Source organism: Petaurus breviceps, unplaced genomic scaffold (genome assembly GCF_028583685.1).
Source record: "Petaurus breviceps papuanus isolate PSGF00001 unplaced genomic scaffold, PetGlider_PUasm1.0 126, whole genome shotgun sequence".
Taxonomy (NCBI): domain Eukaryota; kingdom Metazoa; phylum Chordata; class Mammalia; order Diprotodontia; family Petauridae; genus Petaurus; species Petaurus breviceps.
The window spans coordinates 32377747-32394421 of record NW_027185655.1 but is presented as its reverse complement, the minus strand read 5'-3'; the positions used below and the strand labels follow the sequence as shown (position 1 = coordinate 32394421).

The following is a 16675-nucleotide window of genomic DNA, read 5'->3' as shown; positions in this document are numbered from 1 at the left end:
GCATTGTTCCTAATTCCATTTTCCTTTATATTAAGTCTGCTTTTCATTGCTTCTGTGGATTTTCAAATTTTTAAAATTCTAAAATCTTGTATTTTCTTAATTCCTGTTTCTTTTTGTCTCTTAATTCTCACTTAATTTTCTCATATGATTTTCTACCTTCTTCACAATCTTTTATTTATCTTCTGATTCCTTAGCATTTTCAGTTCTTGTTTAATTTCTTCAGATGTCAGCAAACAACATCTCTATGGAGGTCTTCTAGGATTTCATTTTATATCCCTTATATTTGGTATATTAGTTAATTTACTTATTCTTCAGTTAAGAAGGCCTTTGTTTGAATCCTCCTTTCTTACACATTAGTTAAGATGACCCTGGGAAAGCCACATAGCCTCTCTCAGTCTTAGTTTCTCCACTTATAAAATGGGGACAATAAAAGTATCCACTTTGCACGGCCATCATGAGGATAAAATAAGAACGTATAAAGTGCTTTGCGGACTTTAAGTGCTATGTAAATGTTAGCTATTCTCATTATTTCGAGTTTCATTGACAAGCTTTTTCTTCTCTGTTTTACTCCTTATTTTGGTTGGTCTTTGTTAAATTCTAGTTGACTCTTTTGGCTGTTTCTTTTTGCTTGTGTGTGTGTGTGTGTGTGTGTGTGTGTGTATGACTGTGTGTCATTGTATGTCATGTAATCTATAGTGGAGGACTCAGGTGAGTAGGATTGAGGATAAGACCCCATGCTTGTTAGATTCACTGATGTCATAACGATTGCAGGAATAGTTAACATGATGGATGGCAGAATTGGGATCTGGAAGGTCCTTACTAGGTTAGAACAATGGGCCATAACAAATAAGATGCAACTTAATAGGGATGAATGCAAAACTTTTTAGACTTAGGTTTTAAAGGACAGCTTGGCTAGATAACAGTTCTGAAAAGGTCTGGACTACAGTCAACAGTATGAGACAACAGGGGTGAGTGGCAGCCAGAAAAAGCTAGTATTGTCTTAGTCAACAAGCACTTATGTGCCAGGCCCTGGGCCAAGCACTGGGAATACAAATATAAATGAAAAGACAGCCCTTGCCCTCAAGGAGCTTACAGTCTAATGGGAGAATAAAAGGAACCTGAAGGGGGGGGGGGTGGAAGGGAGATGGGGGAGTGGGTTGAGAAAGGGATGTTCTGGGAGCAACCAATCATATGAATTTTCAGAAGGAGGAGGACTCCAAAATGTGTTCTCAGTCACTGTAAGTTCATGGCTCAGGTAATTATGATTCTTGTATCTGTGGTTAGAAAACCCTGCAAAAGCCACGCAGTCATGGTCATTAAGAGCACGGATCTTCCCTCCTGAGGCTTGACGCCAGATGTTTTCTCTGCCCCCAGCCAAGTTTTATCAGTTCCTCCATTCCCACCGTTGTTACGCTTCCTGTGCATGTTCCCCTTGGGAGAGGCACCTGCCTGGGGAGAAGATGGTGATGATGTTCTGCTCCAGTTAGCTCATATCTGAAGTATTGCCTTCAATTCTGGGTAGCACATTTTAGGAAGGATATTGAATTAGTATTTTACAGAGCTGCAGAGTATCTGAAGCATTAAAGTTATGTCTCCCAGCCAGGTGCAGTAAAATGAGACCTCAGAGAGCGTTAGCCTGGGATCTCGAATACCCAGGTTCTGAACTTTTTTTGTCCCCCTACTAACTAGCTATGTGACAGATTCCTTCACCTCTCCATTTCCCAGTTCCTCATCTGTAAAATGAGGGGGGCTGGACTAGATGACTTCTATGGTCCCTTCTAGTTGTAAGTATATGGTTTCAAGTGCCAGGACTAGGGCCTTAGCTACTGCCCTTTTTTTGTAATTGGGTTTCTGGCTGACTTTATATCTGTATGACCAGGGAAAAGATTTCTGCACTTACAACTTGGACCTGCTGGGCTCACTGTTAAAGGCTTTATAATATTTGAGGAAACTGCATGGGTTCAGTAAAAAGTTTAAACCATAATCTGTTTAACTCGAGATGGGGAGAACCAAGAGAGAGAATCATTCTCTTAAGTACATTGTCTAAACTGGGTATCTCAGGAATGTGAATATACAGGGCATGTAACTTGCAGATTAAATTCTGAGAAGGACTGACAGGCACTACAAAGACTCATGATCCAGTCTCCAAAGTTCAAATACCAAGTATTTGATGTTAAAGCACTAAGGTGACCTCACATTGTTTTGGTAACAAGAAAAGTACAACATTTTAACAAGAATCTTGACCCATTAATATGTCCCTAAGGCACTTGATTCTATGAAAGGTATTGAGAGGTATCCTTTTTTGGTTTGTTTTGAATTCATATAGCTTTTTGTCACTGCCCTGTCTAAAGTCTTTAAAAATATCTTTTGTGTGGCTTAGGGAGATAATAATCTGGCATTGTAGATAGAAAACTGGTCTCAGAGTCAGGAAGACATGGTTTCAAGTCTTGCTCTGGCCAGGTGACCTTGGGCATGTGCCCTGACCACTCAGTGGCTGAGGACTGAAGTTTAGAGAAGGCACTGATTGTTACTGGTAGTAGAAGTTCCTCATTTGCAGTTCTCTGCTGGGATGAAATTTCAGCTGTGGTTTAAAAAAGAAGACTAGACCGCTCCATATCCCTGTGTAGACTCTTTCCAACATTTATCTAATGCTGAAATTCTTCTCTGAAGGTTCGTGCTTGTGGCGAGATCATCCAGGTGAAGATTCTTGGAATCTTGGGCCTTATCGATGAGGACGAGACAGATTGGAAATTAATTGCTATTAGCGTGGATGACCCAGATGCCTCCAAGTTCCATAGTAAGTCTATATCATTTCAGGAAACTGAACTAACCGATCAGGGTGGGATTAGAGTTCTGGGAACTGAAATGGGACCTTTATTGCATAGAGCTTATTTAATTAAGAGTCAGATATTTGTAGAGTCGGCCTTTATTGTCTCTGTAGTAAATGTAATCAATAGGCATTGTAATGAGATGGTGTCTGACTTATGTCATAGTGATGGGAGAGGCGGGAGAGAAAAGGATGCAGGCTGCGAAATGGTGTTTCAGACTTAATGTATATGCTCTGTGTTACTGGCTTAGTTTTTCAGTATTTATAGCTTTTAAGAGATCAAAGTTTCTAAGAATTGAAGGAGAAGTGTGATGTCCTAACTGGTCATGGGAATTTTAAAACTTTTTAGGGCAGTTTTGGAAAATAATATTGGCATATTGGCCCACCCATGAAATTTCCCTCTTTTCTGGGTAAAGGGGGAAGGATACTGTAAAAGTGGGAAGAGGGAGAACAATGAAAGGAAGAAATAGCATCCAGAAGTTGTCCTTTTCTTCACTTCCTCCTTCTCGTTACTCCTTTCCTCGTCTTCAAATACCAATTCCCTCCCCACCTTTACCTGCCTCATCATTATCTGTCAAAGTGGCACATGCTGGAGGGCCATGCATTAATACGATGCCAGTTTTCCTGGTGCTGTAAGCAGTTCCTCAGACGAATGACTTGAAATCAAGGCAAATGATGTGAGCTCGTTCCTTTTGTACACCGAACCAGATATCTTGCTCCATGGCAGCTCTGTGGTAGGAGTGAGGAAAGACTGCTGGGTTTGTAGTTAGGAGGGGCCTGGGTTTGAATCCTTCCTCCAAAGTGTGCAAGACTTTGAGCAAGTCAATTAGCTTCACATGAAGTATTTCTGAAGTGCCCATTTTGTATGAGGTACTGCTGTGCAAAGTGCCAGGGGACACAAAGACAACAATGACATAGCCCCTGCCCTCAAGGAGCTTACATTTTATTGGGGAGATAACATGGAAAGAAAACTAAGATTATGTAAAATCTAGACAAATTAAGACAAGTTAAGTGCTTTGCAGGGGGAGGGAGGTCATTTGCAGCTGGGGGCAGCAGTCAGAAAGAGTTTTGTATAGAAGGTGTCCTTTGAACAGAGTTTTGAAGGAAATGTGGGGATCTCAGAAGCAGAGGTGAGGTGGGAGAATGTGAGGGACAGTTTGATCTAGCTATCCACATAGGGAAAAGCCAAGTGAATGAAGGGAGTTTGTGATCCAAATGTTGGTGTGCAATTGGATGGGCTACCTGTGGAACTGGGCAGACACTGCAGAGGAAGCACAGAGTGCTTTGGGAAATTCCTGTATTGAATTAATCTTCCCTGAGAGAAAGGGCCATCTTTTGAACAGCAATATTCTTCCGGTCATTGTTGTTGCATTATTATTGTGTGACTGTTAATTAAAGAAGTAAAAATCATTTAGTAAGTACCTATTACGTGCTAGGCGCCGTGCTAAGCACGAGGGGTACAAAGGGAGTCAAAAATAGCCCTTCTTCTCAAGGTGTTCCCAGTATAAAGGCAGAGAACACGCAAACAGCTTAGAGCACAGAAACTCTATACAGGATGACTTGGGGGTAGTCTCAGAGGGAGAGCAGTGGTATTAAGCATACAAGAAAGGTTTCTTGCAGAAGATGAGATTTTAGCTGACATGCAGAGAAAATGCACAGTAGGAAGTTAACATGCTGTGTGCCAGGAACGGCAAGAAGGCTAGTGTCTGAACCATCGGGTATGCAGAGGGGAGGAAGAGGTAAGAAGACTGGAATGAGGCAGGATCAGGGTTAAGAATGGATTCGAACTCCAAACAGGAGCTTTTCTATTTGATCTGGGAAGTAAGAGGGAGCCACTGTTGCTTATTGATTAGGGTCAGGATGTTTTTAGGAAGGTCATTTTGACTGATGAGTGGGGAGGGCCTTGAAGCAGGGAGCCCCCCAAGCAGGAGGCTGCAGTAGTGGGCATGAAGCATCCTGTGCTACGGTGGGAACAGAGTCAGGAGAGAAGGGAGAGAGATCACAAAGGTAGGATGCGCAGGACTTGGAGAGAGTGAGGAGTGGATGGTGACACCAAGGCTGCAAGCCTGGGGGCTGAGAGGATGATGGCGTTTTTGGTAGTAATAGGGACATTAGGAAGTGGAGAGTCCATGGGAGGAAGACAGATAGTTGCATTCTGGATATATTGGGTTTAAAATGTGTATTGGATATCCAGTTTGAGATTTCCAGTAATAGGCAGTTAGAGATGTGAAACTGGAGGTCAGCAGAGGTTAGGGTTGAGTAAATAGATCCGAGAATCATCTTCATAGAGATAATACTCACATCAATAGAAGCTGATGAGATTTTTAAGCAAAAGAGTATAAAAGGAGAAGAGAAAAGGATCCAGGACACGAGGAGTGTTCATATAGGGAGGAGGAGAACCAGGAAAAGCCGGTGTCCTGACAACCCAAGGAGAAGAGGGCAGTGACAACGTCAAAGGTGGCGGAGGTCAAGAAGGATGAAGATGAAGAGAAGGGAGTTAGATTGAGCAGTGAAGTGGTGGTGGACAGCTTTGGAGAGAGCCTTTCAGTGTAGCGATGATGTCAGAAGCCAGACTGTAGAGAGTTATGGGAATGATAAGAAATGAAGAGGGGAAGAGAGGAAGGGAGTTCCTGACTAATGGCCTTGATTTTTTTCAGTGAAATATGAAGTAAGGTTTTTAGCTGAGAGGGTGATGTAGGGGGACCATAGGAGTTCTGAGGTGGGATGGACATGTTTGGAAAATCTGTTCTATCGAGTGGACTGGCAAATCAGTGAAACGTATTGTCTTGTTCCGCGAAGGACCTTGTTGAAATTACCAGTGTAGCAGCTGGGCCATCCATCAAGTCTCTTGGGACCAGCTAGCCTCCCTTTTTTGTGAAATAGATCTTTGATGATGTCTTCCTATGTGCTGTTTGCCATATACAGGTCATCATTGCTGCACTCTGTATCAGTCACGTGTCCTTCTGTTTTTCTTTGGAGAATCTACAGTTTGGGTTCCTATGATACGTTGTCCTAAGAGTTATTGTCATAGGGAAGCATAGCTTTAGAGATGGTAGGATCTCATAGGTCATCTAGTACAATGCCTTCAATTTATCAATGAGGAAAGAGAGGCTCAGAGAGGACAGTTGAATTGTCCACTGTTCCAGAAGTAGTAAATGACAGAAAATCTCTGGCGGACCCCCATGCCTGGAATTCACCTTCTATCTTCACCTCTTGGAATCTCTCTCTTCCTTTAAGATGAAGCTAATCCATCATCTTCTTCATGAAGTTTTTCCTAATTCCTCTAATTGCTAGTGTTCTCCTTCCCAAACTACCCTGTATTTAGCTATCTTGTATTTATTAACTTTATATTTATCTACAAATGCATTTGTTATCTCCATTGGAATGTAAGCTCAGGGCAACTAGGTGGTGCAGTGAATAGAGCACTGGCCCTGGAGTCAGGAGGACCTGAGTTCAAATCCGACCTCAAGCACTTAAACACGTACTAGCCGTGTGACCTTGGGCAAGTCACTTAACCCCAATTACCCTGTACTCCCACCTCCAAAAAGAAAAAAAATGTAAGCTCATTGAGAATAGGGATTGTACTTGTAACCCTAGTGCCTAGTATAGTGCCTGTTACATAGGTAGGGCTTAATCAATATTTACTGATTGACTTGATACCATTGGTATTAAAAAGGTTCTTACAGCAATGAGAAACTTAGGACTATTTAAAACATGGGGAAGTTTCCAAAATTTGCTCTGTTCTGTTTCCCATATTCAATTCTGCATGCATTTATTCCCTCTCTACAGCCTGTATCCAAGAATTCTTCCATCTCCTCCATCCCTCTCTCTGTCTCCTTCCTCGCCCCTCTCTCCTCTCTCTCTCACATGTGTATATGCACGTGACATATATGTGTGTACATGTATACATACATGTGTATACCTATCTATATCTCTCTATATATGACTGCCTCAGTGGGACATCATGTCATCATGTGGGTTTAATGTATTTTACCACTCTTTTTTAGTGTGTATAGTTAAATTAATTTAGTATTATTAATATCACTGAAGAGGCTTTGTTGTATTTTAGAGATTTTTATTATCTGTACAGTAAAAATAGGAGCATTTGGAGAACTTTTCCCAGATCCTTTCACTGGATTAGAAGTAGGACATCTTCCATGACAGTGACAAACAACCCAGTGAAGTATTTAATTCTCTGTTATGCCTTGTTGTTGTTAATACTCAGTGGTGTCTTTAAGCAGGGTTGTCTCTGTGGTCACAACTGTCATTGAATCCTATATTTTTAATACATGCTTGCAAGCCACCTGGTGTGAGGGAAGCCTTTAAAGTAGTATTATAGTTTACTGACTCAGTCCAAGCCTGTGTAATTCAACAGGCATGTATAATTTGTCTGTCCCCTTATGTGGGCACTAAGGACACAGAGACAAAATAAAGATGAGCTTCTGCTGCAGGGACCAGCTTTACTGGGAGATTATGATGGGGATGCAGAGAAGTGTTATGCATAGCAGTTGGAGGAGGGAAAGAACACCAAGTAGAAGGGCCAGGCAGGTCTTCCCAGATGTAGCATGCTAGCTGAAAGGTGAAGGGACTTGTAAGAGGCAAAGGTGAGGAGGGCAGGATGCCTTGCAGGGATTGAGGACAGTCTGCAGAGTCAAAGAGGAAGACTGAGGAAGTGAGGCTTAAACTAGAGTAGTCTGGCTGAAAGGTAGAGTGTGCAAAGGAGAGTCATGTGAAATAAGTGTGGAAAGGTTAGTCTGGAGCCACTCAAGCTTCCTCAGCAGGGCAGTGGTGAAATGGTTAGACTTGGACTTTAGGAAGCACACTGAATCATGGAAAATGTCCATCTGGTCCAGGACACAAGTGTACCATCCTCCTCCCCACCAAACATACTCATTCCTGTTAGGTAGAGGGAGTAGTGAAGGGAGCAGGCTCCCACAGGAGGGGCACAGCCCTGGCCACTTCCAGGTCTGCCCAGCCCTTGACTTGAGGCTGGGATCCAACTTACAGATTTTCTTTCATCCACATTTTGCTAAATGAGTAGGTGCAGTTCACCATGGAGATCCACTGTGGGTATGGTGTTGGGCTTGGGGTGTGAGGAGGCATAACATTTTGGACTGGTTCTGAACAGCAGCCTAGCCCTTCCTGTGGATCACCCAAACTGCAGGAGTCACCCGAACCCATGGCTGGGGGTGAGAAATGTGGGCTGTGGGAGACTGACTTCCCCTAGCAGACTCTCTTGCTATCATCTTTGTGGTCTTCTCTCTGAGTCTCTACGTTTCTGTGCCTCTCTCTGGGTCTCTGCCTCTCTCTGCTAAGCCTATATGACCTATATAATTAAATTCATTTAAGTGAAATGAAAACATGGCATAGCTCAGTGTCTCAATGAATAAAAAGATTGCCAATGGGCCTGCAAAGTGCTTTGGTTTTTTTTGTAGGACCTATGATTTCATCAATGCAGGAAGCTCCTTGTGAGGAAACAGCCTCTCAGGAGGAAGCATATGTAGGAGAGAGGACTGGATTGAGATCTGAGTGCCTCTCATACCCACTTACCCCCTGTGTAACCTTGGGCAAGCCAGAGATGTTCTCTAGGATCTCAAGGCACCTTCCTGGCTCTGTGATCCTTCCATGCTTTGAGCTAAGCCTTAAGTGCTTGTGGATGACCTGAAGAGGCAGGGAAGAGGAGTGAACTCCAGACACGGGGGGCCAGTCAGTGCAAGGCCAGTGAACTCGGAGATGGAATGCTGTTTATGAGGAACATAAAAGTAGGGCAGTCTAGCTGGGACTTAGAGTGCATAATGGAGAATGATTCATGGTCATCCTGGAAAGCCAGGCTGGAGCCAGATTGTGAAGGGTTTTGAATGCTCAGCAGAGGAGTTTGAGACTATCTTAGGGAGCCACAGAAACTTTTTGGCCAGGGATATAACTCAGTCTGACTTGTGCTTTAGGACTGTTCCATTGGCAGTGGTGTGGAAGAGGGATTGGATGGGGAGAGGAGGGAGATTTGAGGCAGAGAAACTAAGCAGAAAGCTATTACAGTAGTCTAGAAAAGGGTTCCTGAGGACTAGAACTAGGGTGGTTGTGGTACGAGTGGGGAAAAGGGGACAGATGGGAGGAATCAGTGGATAAGCACCTATTAAGCGTTTACCACATTCAAGGCACTGTGGCAAGTACTGGGAATACAAAGCATGTAAAAGCCACAAAATGGTACCTACCTTCAAGGAACTTACATTCCAGCAGAGGGGACCTGTTGAAGAGGTAGACTTGACAAGACTTGGCAATTGATTAGATAAGTGGGGTGAGGGAGAGTAAAGTCAGCTATTAGCATTCTAGTTGTGAACCTTGGCAAAAAAAAAAAAAGAAGGCTGATGATGCCCTTGACAAAAATATTGACGTTAAACATCCAGAGTGGATTATGGGAAGTGATGAGTTCTGCTTTTGGACATAATGACCTTCTATGGAATATCCAGTTGGAGATGTCCTCTAGGCAGATGATAATGAAGGATTAAAAGTTAGAAGAGAGGTGCAGCTAAGTGAAGCACTGGCCCTGGAGTCAGGAGGACCTGAGTTCAAATCTTGTCTGAGACACTTAACCCTTACTAGCCTTGTGACCTTGGGCAAGTCACCTAACCCCAATTGTCCTGCAAAAAAAAAAAAGTCAGAAGAAAGAGTGGGGGGGCTTGGACATATAAGAATTGGAATAATCTTCACAGAAGGGAAGCTAGGTGGTGTAGGGTATAAAGCACTGGGCTTGGAATCAGGAAAACTCATCTTCATGAGTTCACATCTGGACTCAGGCACTTACTAGCTGTGTGACCCTGGGCAAGTACCGTAGCCCTGTTTGCCTCAGTTCCTCATCTGTAAAATGGACTGAAAAAGGAAATGGGAAACTATTCCAGTTCCCTTGCCAAGAAAACCCCAAAATGCGGTCATGAGAAGTTGGATACAACTTAAATGACACACCACCATTCTGCAGAGATGATAATTAAATCCATGGGGGCTAATGAGATAACTGGGAAAGGGGGCATCAAAAGAGAAATGAAGTCCCAGGGCAGGGCTATGGCATATACCTATAGTTAAAGGGCTATATTTCACTGAAGAGCCAGCAAACAGTGGTCAGGAAGATGGGAGAAGACTGAGAGAGGGCAGCATCACAAAAGCAGAGGGGAGAGAACATCCATGAGGAGGTGGTGAGCCCCTGTCAGACGAGAGGGCAATAAGGCTTTGGAATGAGAAAAGGACCCTGGATTTGGCCATGGGGAGTTCATGGGCAATGGGCAGCAAAAAGTCCAGTGATTTGGACTCCAAGGGCTGGAGTCCGGACCCCGCTCCTGCTGCTTCCTGCTTGTCCATTGCCTGGGCAGTTAAAGTCTGAGCCTCTGTTTCATCATTTGTAAAGCTAAGCAGTTGGATTAAATCATCTCTTAAGATGTCTTCCAAGACGTAACTCCCATGGCCTGGGTGATAGAGCTCAGACCAAGTTCTCGGCAGGCTAATTTTCTGGTCCTTTGCATTTTGCTGTTTCCTGGCCTAGCACTGCTCAGGATCCTTTGTTAATTTCCTCTGTGATATTTTACCCATGAGCTCCCACCCTAAATGGGAGCCATTGCTTTTGGCTGCCCTTTACCCCCTTTGCAAGGAGATTGTCTCCAGCTTGAGGCAATTTCTGGGGACTTGGCTTCTTTGTGGCTACTTTTTTTCCCCCAATAATGCTTCCTAAGAAAGGGTGATAGTTTCTTTATTTTTGTCTCACTTTTCATAGTTGACAGCTTATTAACTAGGTTGAGTTAGAGATGTTATAATCACACGTAGTGTCTTCTTCCTTCCTTCATCTTCCCTTCTAATTTGATATTTATTCTGATCTTTGCTTCAACTAGTCAGCAATATCACTGGATTTAGACAGCATATTGTGAAGAAACTTATCTATAACTAGCTGTTTCTTCTCCATTAAGACATAGTTTCATTTCTCATGATATTTTTAGGTACTTGACACATCCAGTACCTTCCCAGTTTTCTTATTTTTATGTGTTTGTTTTTGGGGGAACAAAATTGATTGCTATACTTTGTTTTGACAGACATGCTTCTCTACAGATATCCAAGCAAATGCCTTTTCAAAGTAAATACCAATCCCCCTCTCCAATGAGATTATCAATTAACAATAGAAATGAGAGGTGCACACTTTAACTTTAGCAGTATGGTTCTGACATTGACTTTTAAATGACCAGTTTTGTTGTTTATCCACATTATCTTTATTTGCAATGTAAATAGAAGAAAAAAAACAATCTGAATGTTATAAAATTTATAAAATTTTAATGGCTAAAGTTGGTTCAGAATAAGGGATATAAGAAAGGACCTCCTCCCATTCTTTCCAGAAGTGGGAGACTATGAATGTGGAATATCGCATATGTCAGACTTTTGATTTATTTGGTAAGTTGTACTGAGCTGCTTTTTTCCCCTCTTTTTTTACTTTGTTGTAAGGGACGGCTACTGGTGAGGAGATGAGGAGAGGGCCATTTTGGGAAATGTAGTTGGTTTGAAAACAAAATATATCCACAATTTTTTTTTTTAAATTAGAGCCATCAAAAATTATAATTGACTTCCTTGGAAGTATGATGGGTTTCCCCTCCATGAAGGCCTTCAGTCAAGGGTTGGATTACCAGCAGTCAAGCTTTTCTTAGCTCTGGGTTAGACTAGCTGGTTTCTCAGGTGTTTTCCAACCTTGAGGTTGTATGTTTCTTCATTGCAAGACAACCAAATGTTCCATGAAATGATGTTTCTTCCTGCCTTTGGCTGCAAAATCCAGCCAGCCCTGGCAGCTCTTTTATTTGCTTTTCCAAGGAGAATCTCTGAGCCAGTCTTTCATTTTATGACTTCTGGTTTGATTTATCAAGAGAATGTCAATATAGATATGGTTCATTTCCTCCAATACTGTGTCAGTGGGAGGTTATTGGACAAAGAATATATGGTGAGTGCCAACAATTATATTAATGTTTTTAAAAGGTCTTTGAGGTGGGTGATTGTTAGTGCCCTCTGCTGCTCTTTTTTTTTTTCTACTCTACTATGGTCCCTGCAGAAATGAAAGGGGAATTGTTTAAAATACGAGGTATATATGGCTTTTATGTTTAATATGGTCTTTTGTAGATTTGTTTTTTAATTTTTAAAAAATTTACTTATGTAGTTAAGAATGATGTAGTCTGATCTACTCATTCTGCAAATGAGGGAAACTGAGGTCTTAAAAAATAAAAGTAACTTTCCTGATGTCATACAATTAGTGATGGAGTCACGACAAGAACCTAGTTTGCCTAAGTCCTATCTTAGTGCAGTTTGTATTATGTGGATTCCAGAAGTGAGCATCTCAGCTAAGATCCATCTAAGTATGAAGATTATATCAGTCATAACTTGTCAGTGATGATAAAAACAACAGGAAGGAGGACACACCAGAACCAGGCAAGTAATTTCCTTAATCCCATTTATCTCAGAATTAAGAGAAAAATGAAATACTTATCATAATACATTTTAGTGGCTTTAAAGAATAGGCTAACAATGTTCATTTAGAGAACAAGGGCTGGGAATCAGACAGTTTTGTAATAAGTGTAGAATCGCTTGTGGAAGTGAAAATTCCATTCCTTTTCACTTATTCTTTCAACAAATCATTGCCAAGTAGAGAGCTCTCTGACTTGGTGTTCCTTAGTCACAAATCGGGCCACATGAAATGCTTTGTGTATTTGTTTGAACTTAAATGTATTTTATGACAAAGATGAGTTTCCTTCTAGGTGGGGACAGGCAGCTCTGTTACAATGACAATACAACTCAAAAACTTAACATTTTTGTCAGAAAATAAAACAAAAACATTAGGTGACTTAGGAAAAATACTACATGTTTGTGGGATGTGTTTCAAAACATTGGTCATATTATCATTATATTCTGTGTAGCAATAAGCTGGGTGTGTGGTATTGTAGCTGGTAGGTAATGTTTCCTTTTTATTAATTCATATTCTTAGTAGAAGATTGGAGTAAAAAGTAAAAAAACAACAATAAAGAAAAAAAACCCTCCCACCCAAACAAACCATCTTATTTGTAATGTTTAGTAGGTAATCTTATTTGCTTTGAAAATAAACATGCTGGAGGACTGAGCCAGTATGGGGGATTAGACGCAGCAACCCAGCTGACGTCTCTCAACATTCCCCTGTGAACTTTAAAATAACACATCGAATCCCATTTTGGAGTGGCAGAACCAGCAAAAGGCCAGGGTGAGGCATTTTTCTAGTTTAGGAAAACTTAGTAGGTTGGCAGGAGAAATCTGTGACCCTGGGATGTTGGCCTGTCCAGAGTGTGCATGTATAGTGGCAAGAACAAGCAGCAGCAATTTCAGAAGCCCTTAGCCCAGAGACAGAAGGTCAGGAAGAGATTAAAGGAGACCTATTTCTGACCCTGGGTACAGTTGACATTGACCGGCAGCTCAATTGCCCATACACAGTTCTGGATCTCACTCCCAGGGTAGAGAGGAGCACTTGTCAGTCAGTCACAAGGGCAGAGACCCTGGTTTCAGAGCCAAGAAGAGCACTAGCACTTGCAGCAGCAAGGGAACAGGGGACTTGGTCACAGTTCCAAAGGCCAGGAATACAGCTAATGCTTGTGGTTGCAGGGAGGCAGAGGCCCTTCCTGGGTAAAGACTAGGGCAGAGAACAGGAGAGCAGTGACCACACTTCTCTCCTCATCATACCACCTTTGAAGTACTGCAAATTTGCAGACCCCCAGAACTAGCTCTGCAAACGGTAATATGAAGAAGCCTAAGGCTTGGAACGCTGTTCCTCACATCCAGGTGAGCAGAGCCTAACCTTAACGAAGTCACAAAATCAGAAGATGACAATGTGAAAACAGCTAGAAGTAAAGCCTCAAAAAATAAAATAAAAAACGAATTGGACACAAGCCCAACAAGAATTCCAGGAAGAGTTAAAGAAAGGGATAAGAGTGGTAGAAGAAAGATTACGAAAAGAAATGAGAGTGATGCAAGAAAATCATGAAAAGAGACTGAATAGCTAAATAAAAAAGTCACAAACAAATATTGAGGAAAATAACACCTTAGAAAAACCAGAATTGGCCCAAAGGTAGAAGAAGCACAAAAATTCACTGAAGAAACAAACTTAAAAAGTGAAATAGGCCAAATAGAAAAGAGGTACAAAAATTCACTAAAGAAAAGAACTTAAAAAGCAGACTTGCATAAATGTAAAAAGAGGTGCAAAGGTACGCTTAAGAAATAATTCCTTAAACATTACACCTGGGCAAGTGGAAGCTAATGACTTTATGGACATCAAGAAACAATAAAGCAAAGAAAAAAAGTGAATTATAAGAAAAACAACTCACCTAGAGCATAGATTTGAGTATAATTCATTTAAGAATTATTGACTAGGGGCGGCCAAGGTAGCACAGTGAGTAAGAGCACCAGCCCCAAAGTCGGGATGACGTGGGATCGAATCTGGGCTCAGACACTTAGCACCCACCCAGAAATAACTGGCCCTATAACCTTGAACAAGTTACTTAACCCCAATTGCTTAGGGGTGGCCAGGTGGCTCAGTGAGTAAGAGCACCAGCCCCAGAATTGGGATGACCTGGGATCAAATCTGGGCTCAGACACTTAGCACCCACCCAGAAATAACTGGCCCTGTAATCTTGAGCAAGTTATTTAACCCCGGTTGCTCAAAAAAAAAAAAAAAAAAGGAATTATTGACTACCTGTAAGCTATGATAAAAAAAAAAAAGTCTAGGAATCATTTTTCACGAAATTAGCAAGAAAAAGTGCCTCAATATCTTAGGTACAGAGGGTAAGATAGAAATTGAAAGACTCCACTGCTCACCTCCTGAAAGAGTCCAAAATGAAAACTCCCAGGAATATTATAGCCAAATTCCAGAGCTCCCTGGTCAAGAAGAAATATCGCAAACAGCCAGAAAGAAACAATTCAGAAATCATGGAGCCAGTCAGAATCACAGATGATTTGGCAGCTTCTGCATTAGAGGGTTTAGAATATGATATTCTGGAAGGCAAAAGAGCTAGGATTACAACCAAGAATCACATACGCAGCAAAACTGAATATAATTCTTCAGGGGAAAAAATGGTTTTTTAATGAAATAGAGGACTTTTCAAGCATTCCTGATGAAATAGCCAGAGCGGCATGAAAAATTTAACATTCAAATACAAGACTCAAGAAAAGCATTAAAATAAAAAACCAACACATGAAATATAAATCCTATGGAATTTAATATGGTCAGACTGTTTACATTCCTATATGGGAAGAGGATGCATGTAACTCCTAAGAACTTTGTCACTATTAGAGTGTTAAAAAGGAGTTATATAGACAGAGGGCATGGGTGTGAGTTGATTCTGTTGGAATGATCTCCGAAAAAAAAATGGAGTGAGAAAGAGGGTTACACTGGGAGAAGGGGGAAGAGAGAGGTAGAATGGGGAAACTTTTCTCACATAAAAGAGTCACATAAGAAAAAGCTTTTATAGTGAAGGGGAAAATGGGGAGTGGTGGTGGCAGGCAGTGCTTGAACTTCACTCTTTTTGAAATTAGTTCAATGAGGGAAGAAAAAGAATACACATGCATGCACGTACGTACACACACATACGCACACACACTCAGTTGCACATAGAAATATATCTTACCCAGTAGGGAATAGGAGGTGAAGGGGATGAGGGCCAAGGGGATAGGGAGATGATAAAAGGGAGGGTGGATTAAGAGAGGCAGAGGTTAAAAGCAAAACAGACTTTTGGGGAGGGACAGAATAAAAAGAGGGAGAGAAGAACGAATATTAGAAAATGGGATGGAGAGAAATACAGAGTTAGTCATTGTAACTGTGAATGTCAATGGGATGAGCTTACCCATAAAGTGGAAGCTAAAAGCAGAATTTATTACAAACCAGAATCCATTAATATATTGTTTACAGGAGATATACTTGAAATGGAAAGACACATACAGAGTTAAAGTAAAGCACCAGGGGCAGAACCTAATAAGCTTCAGCTGAAATAGAAAAGGCAGAGTTAGAACCAAGATTTTAGCAAAAATCAACTTAATTAAAAGAGGTAATCAGGAAAACTACATTTTACTAGAAAGTAGGAATGAGGTAATATAAAAATATTACAATAAGTTTCTCTGATAAAGGCCTCATTCTCAAATATATAGAGAACTGAGTCAAATTTATAAAATAAGAGCCATTCCACAGTTAATAACTGGTCAAAGGATATAAACAGATAGTTTTTAGAAGAAATCAAAGTTATTGGGGTGGCTAGGAGGCACAGTGAATAGAGCACCGGCCCTGGAGTCAGGAGGACTCAAATTCTCAAATTGAATTCAAATCTAGCCTCAGACACTCAACACAAAAACTAGCCATGTGACTTTGGGCAAGTCACTTAACTCCAATTGCCCTCCAAAAAGCAAAAGAAAAAAAAAGAAATCAAAGTTATCTAATCATGTGAAAAAGTACTCCAAATCCCTATTGATTAGAGAAATGCAAATTAAAACAATTCTGAGGTACCATTTCACTCCTGTTAGAAATGACAAATGCAAGGTGGCGGCTAGGTGGTGCAGTGAATAGAGCACTGGCCCTGGAGTCAGGAGGACCTGGGTTCGGATCTGGCCTCAGACACTTAACACATAAACTAGCCATGTGACCCTGGGCAGGTCACTTAATCCCAATTGCCCTCTGAAAAGAAAAAAAAAAAGAAAAGAAATGACAAATGCTGGAGGGGATGAGGGAATATAGGTGCACTAATGAATGAATTGTTAGTGGAATTGCGAACTGACCCAATCATCCTGGAGGACAATTTGAAACTATCTCTAAAGAGTTATTGAGCT

The 16675-nt window shown here is 41.4% G+C and overlaps 1 protein-coding gene across 2 annotated transcripts in view; it reads left to right on the top strand.

Moving 5' to 3' along the window:
- The window catches only part of PPA2 (inorganic pyrophosphatase 2), a 116938-nt gene that overhangs the window by 53911 nt on the left and 46352 nt on the right, over positions 1-16675 (top strand). For both annotated transcript variants that reach the window (XM_069094710.1, XM_069094701.1), the window contains one exon: positions 2671-2797. In XM_069094710.1, coding sequence (XP_068950811.1) covers positions 2671-2797 — 127 coding nt within the window. The remainder of the gene's footprint in view (positions 1-2670; positions 2798-16675) is intronic.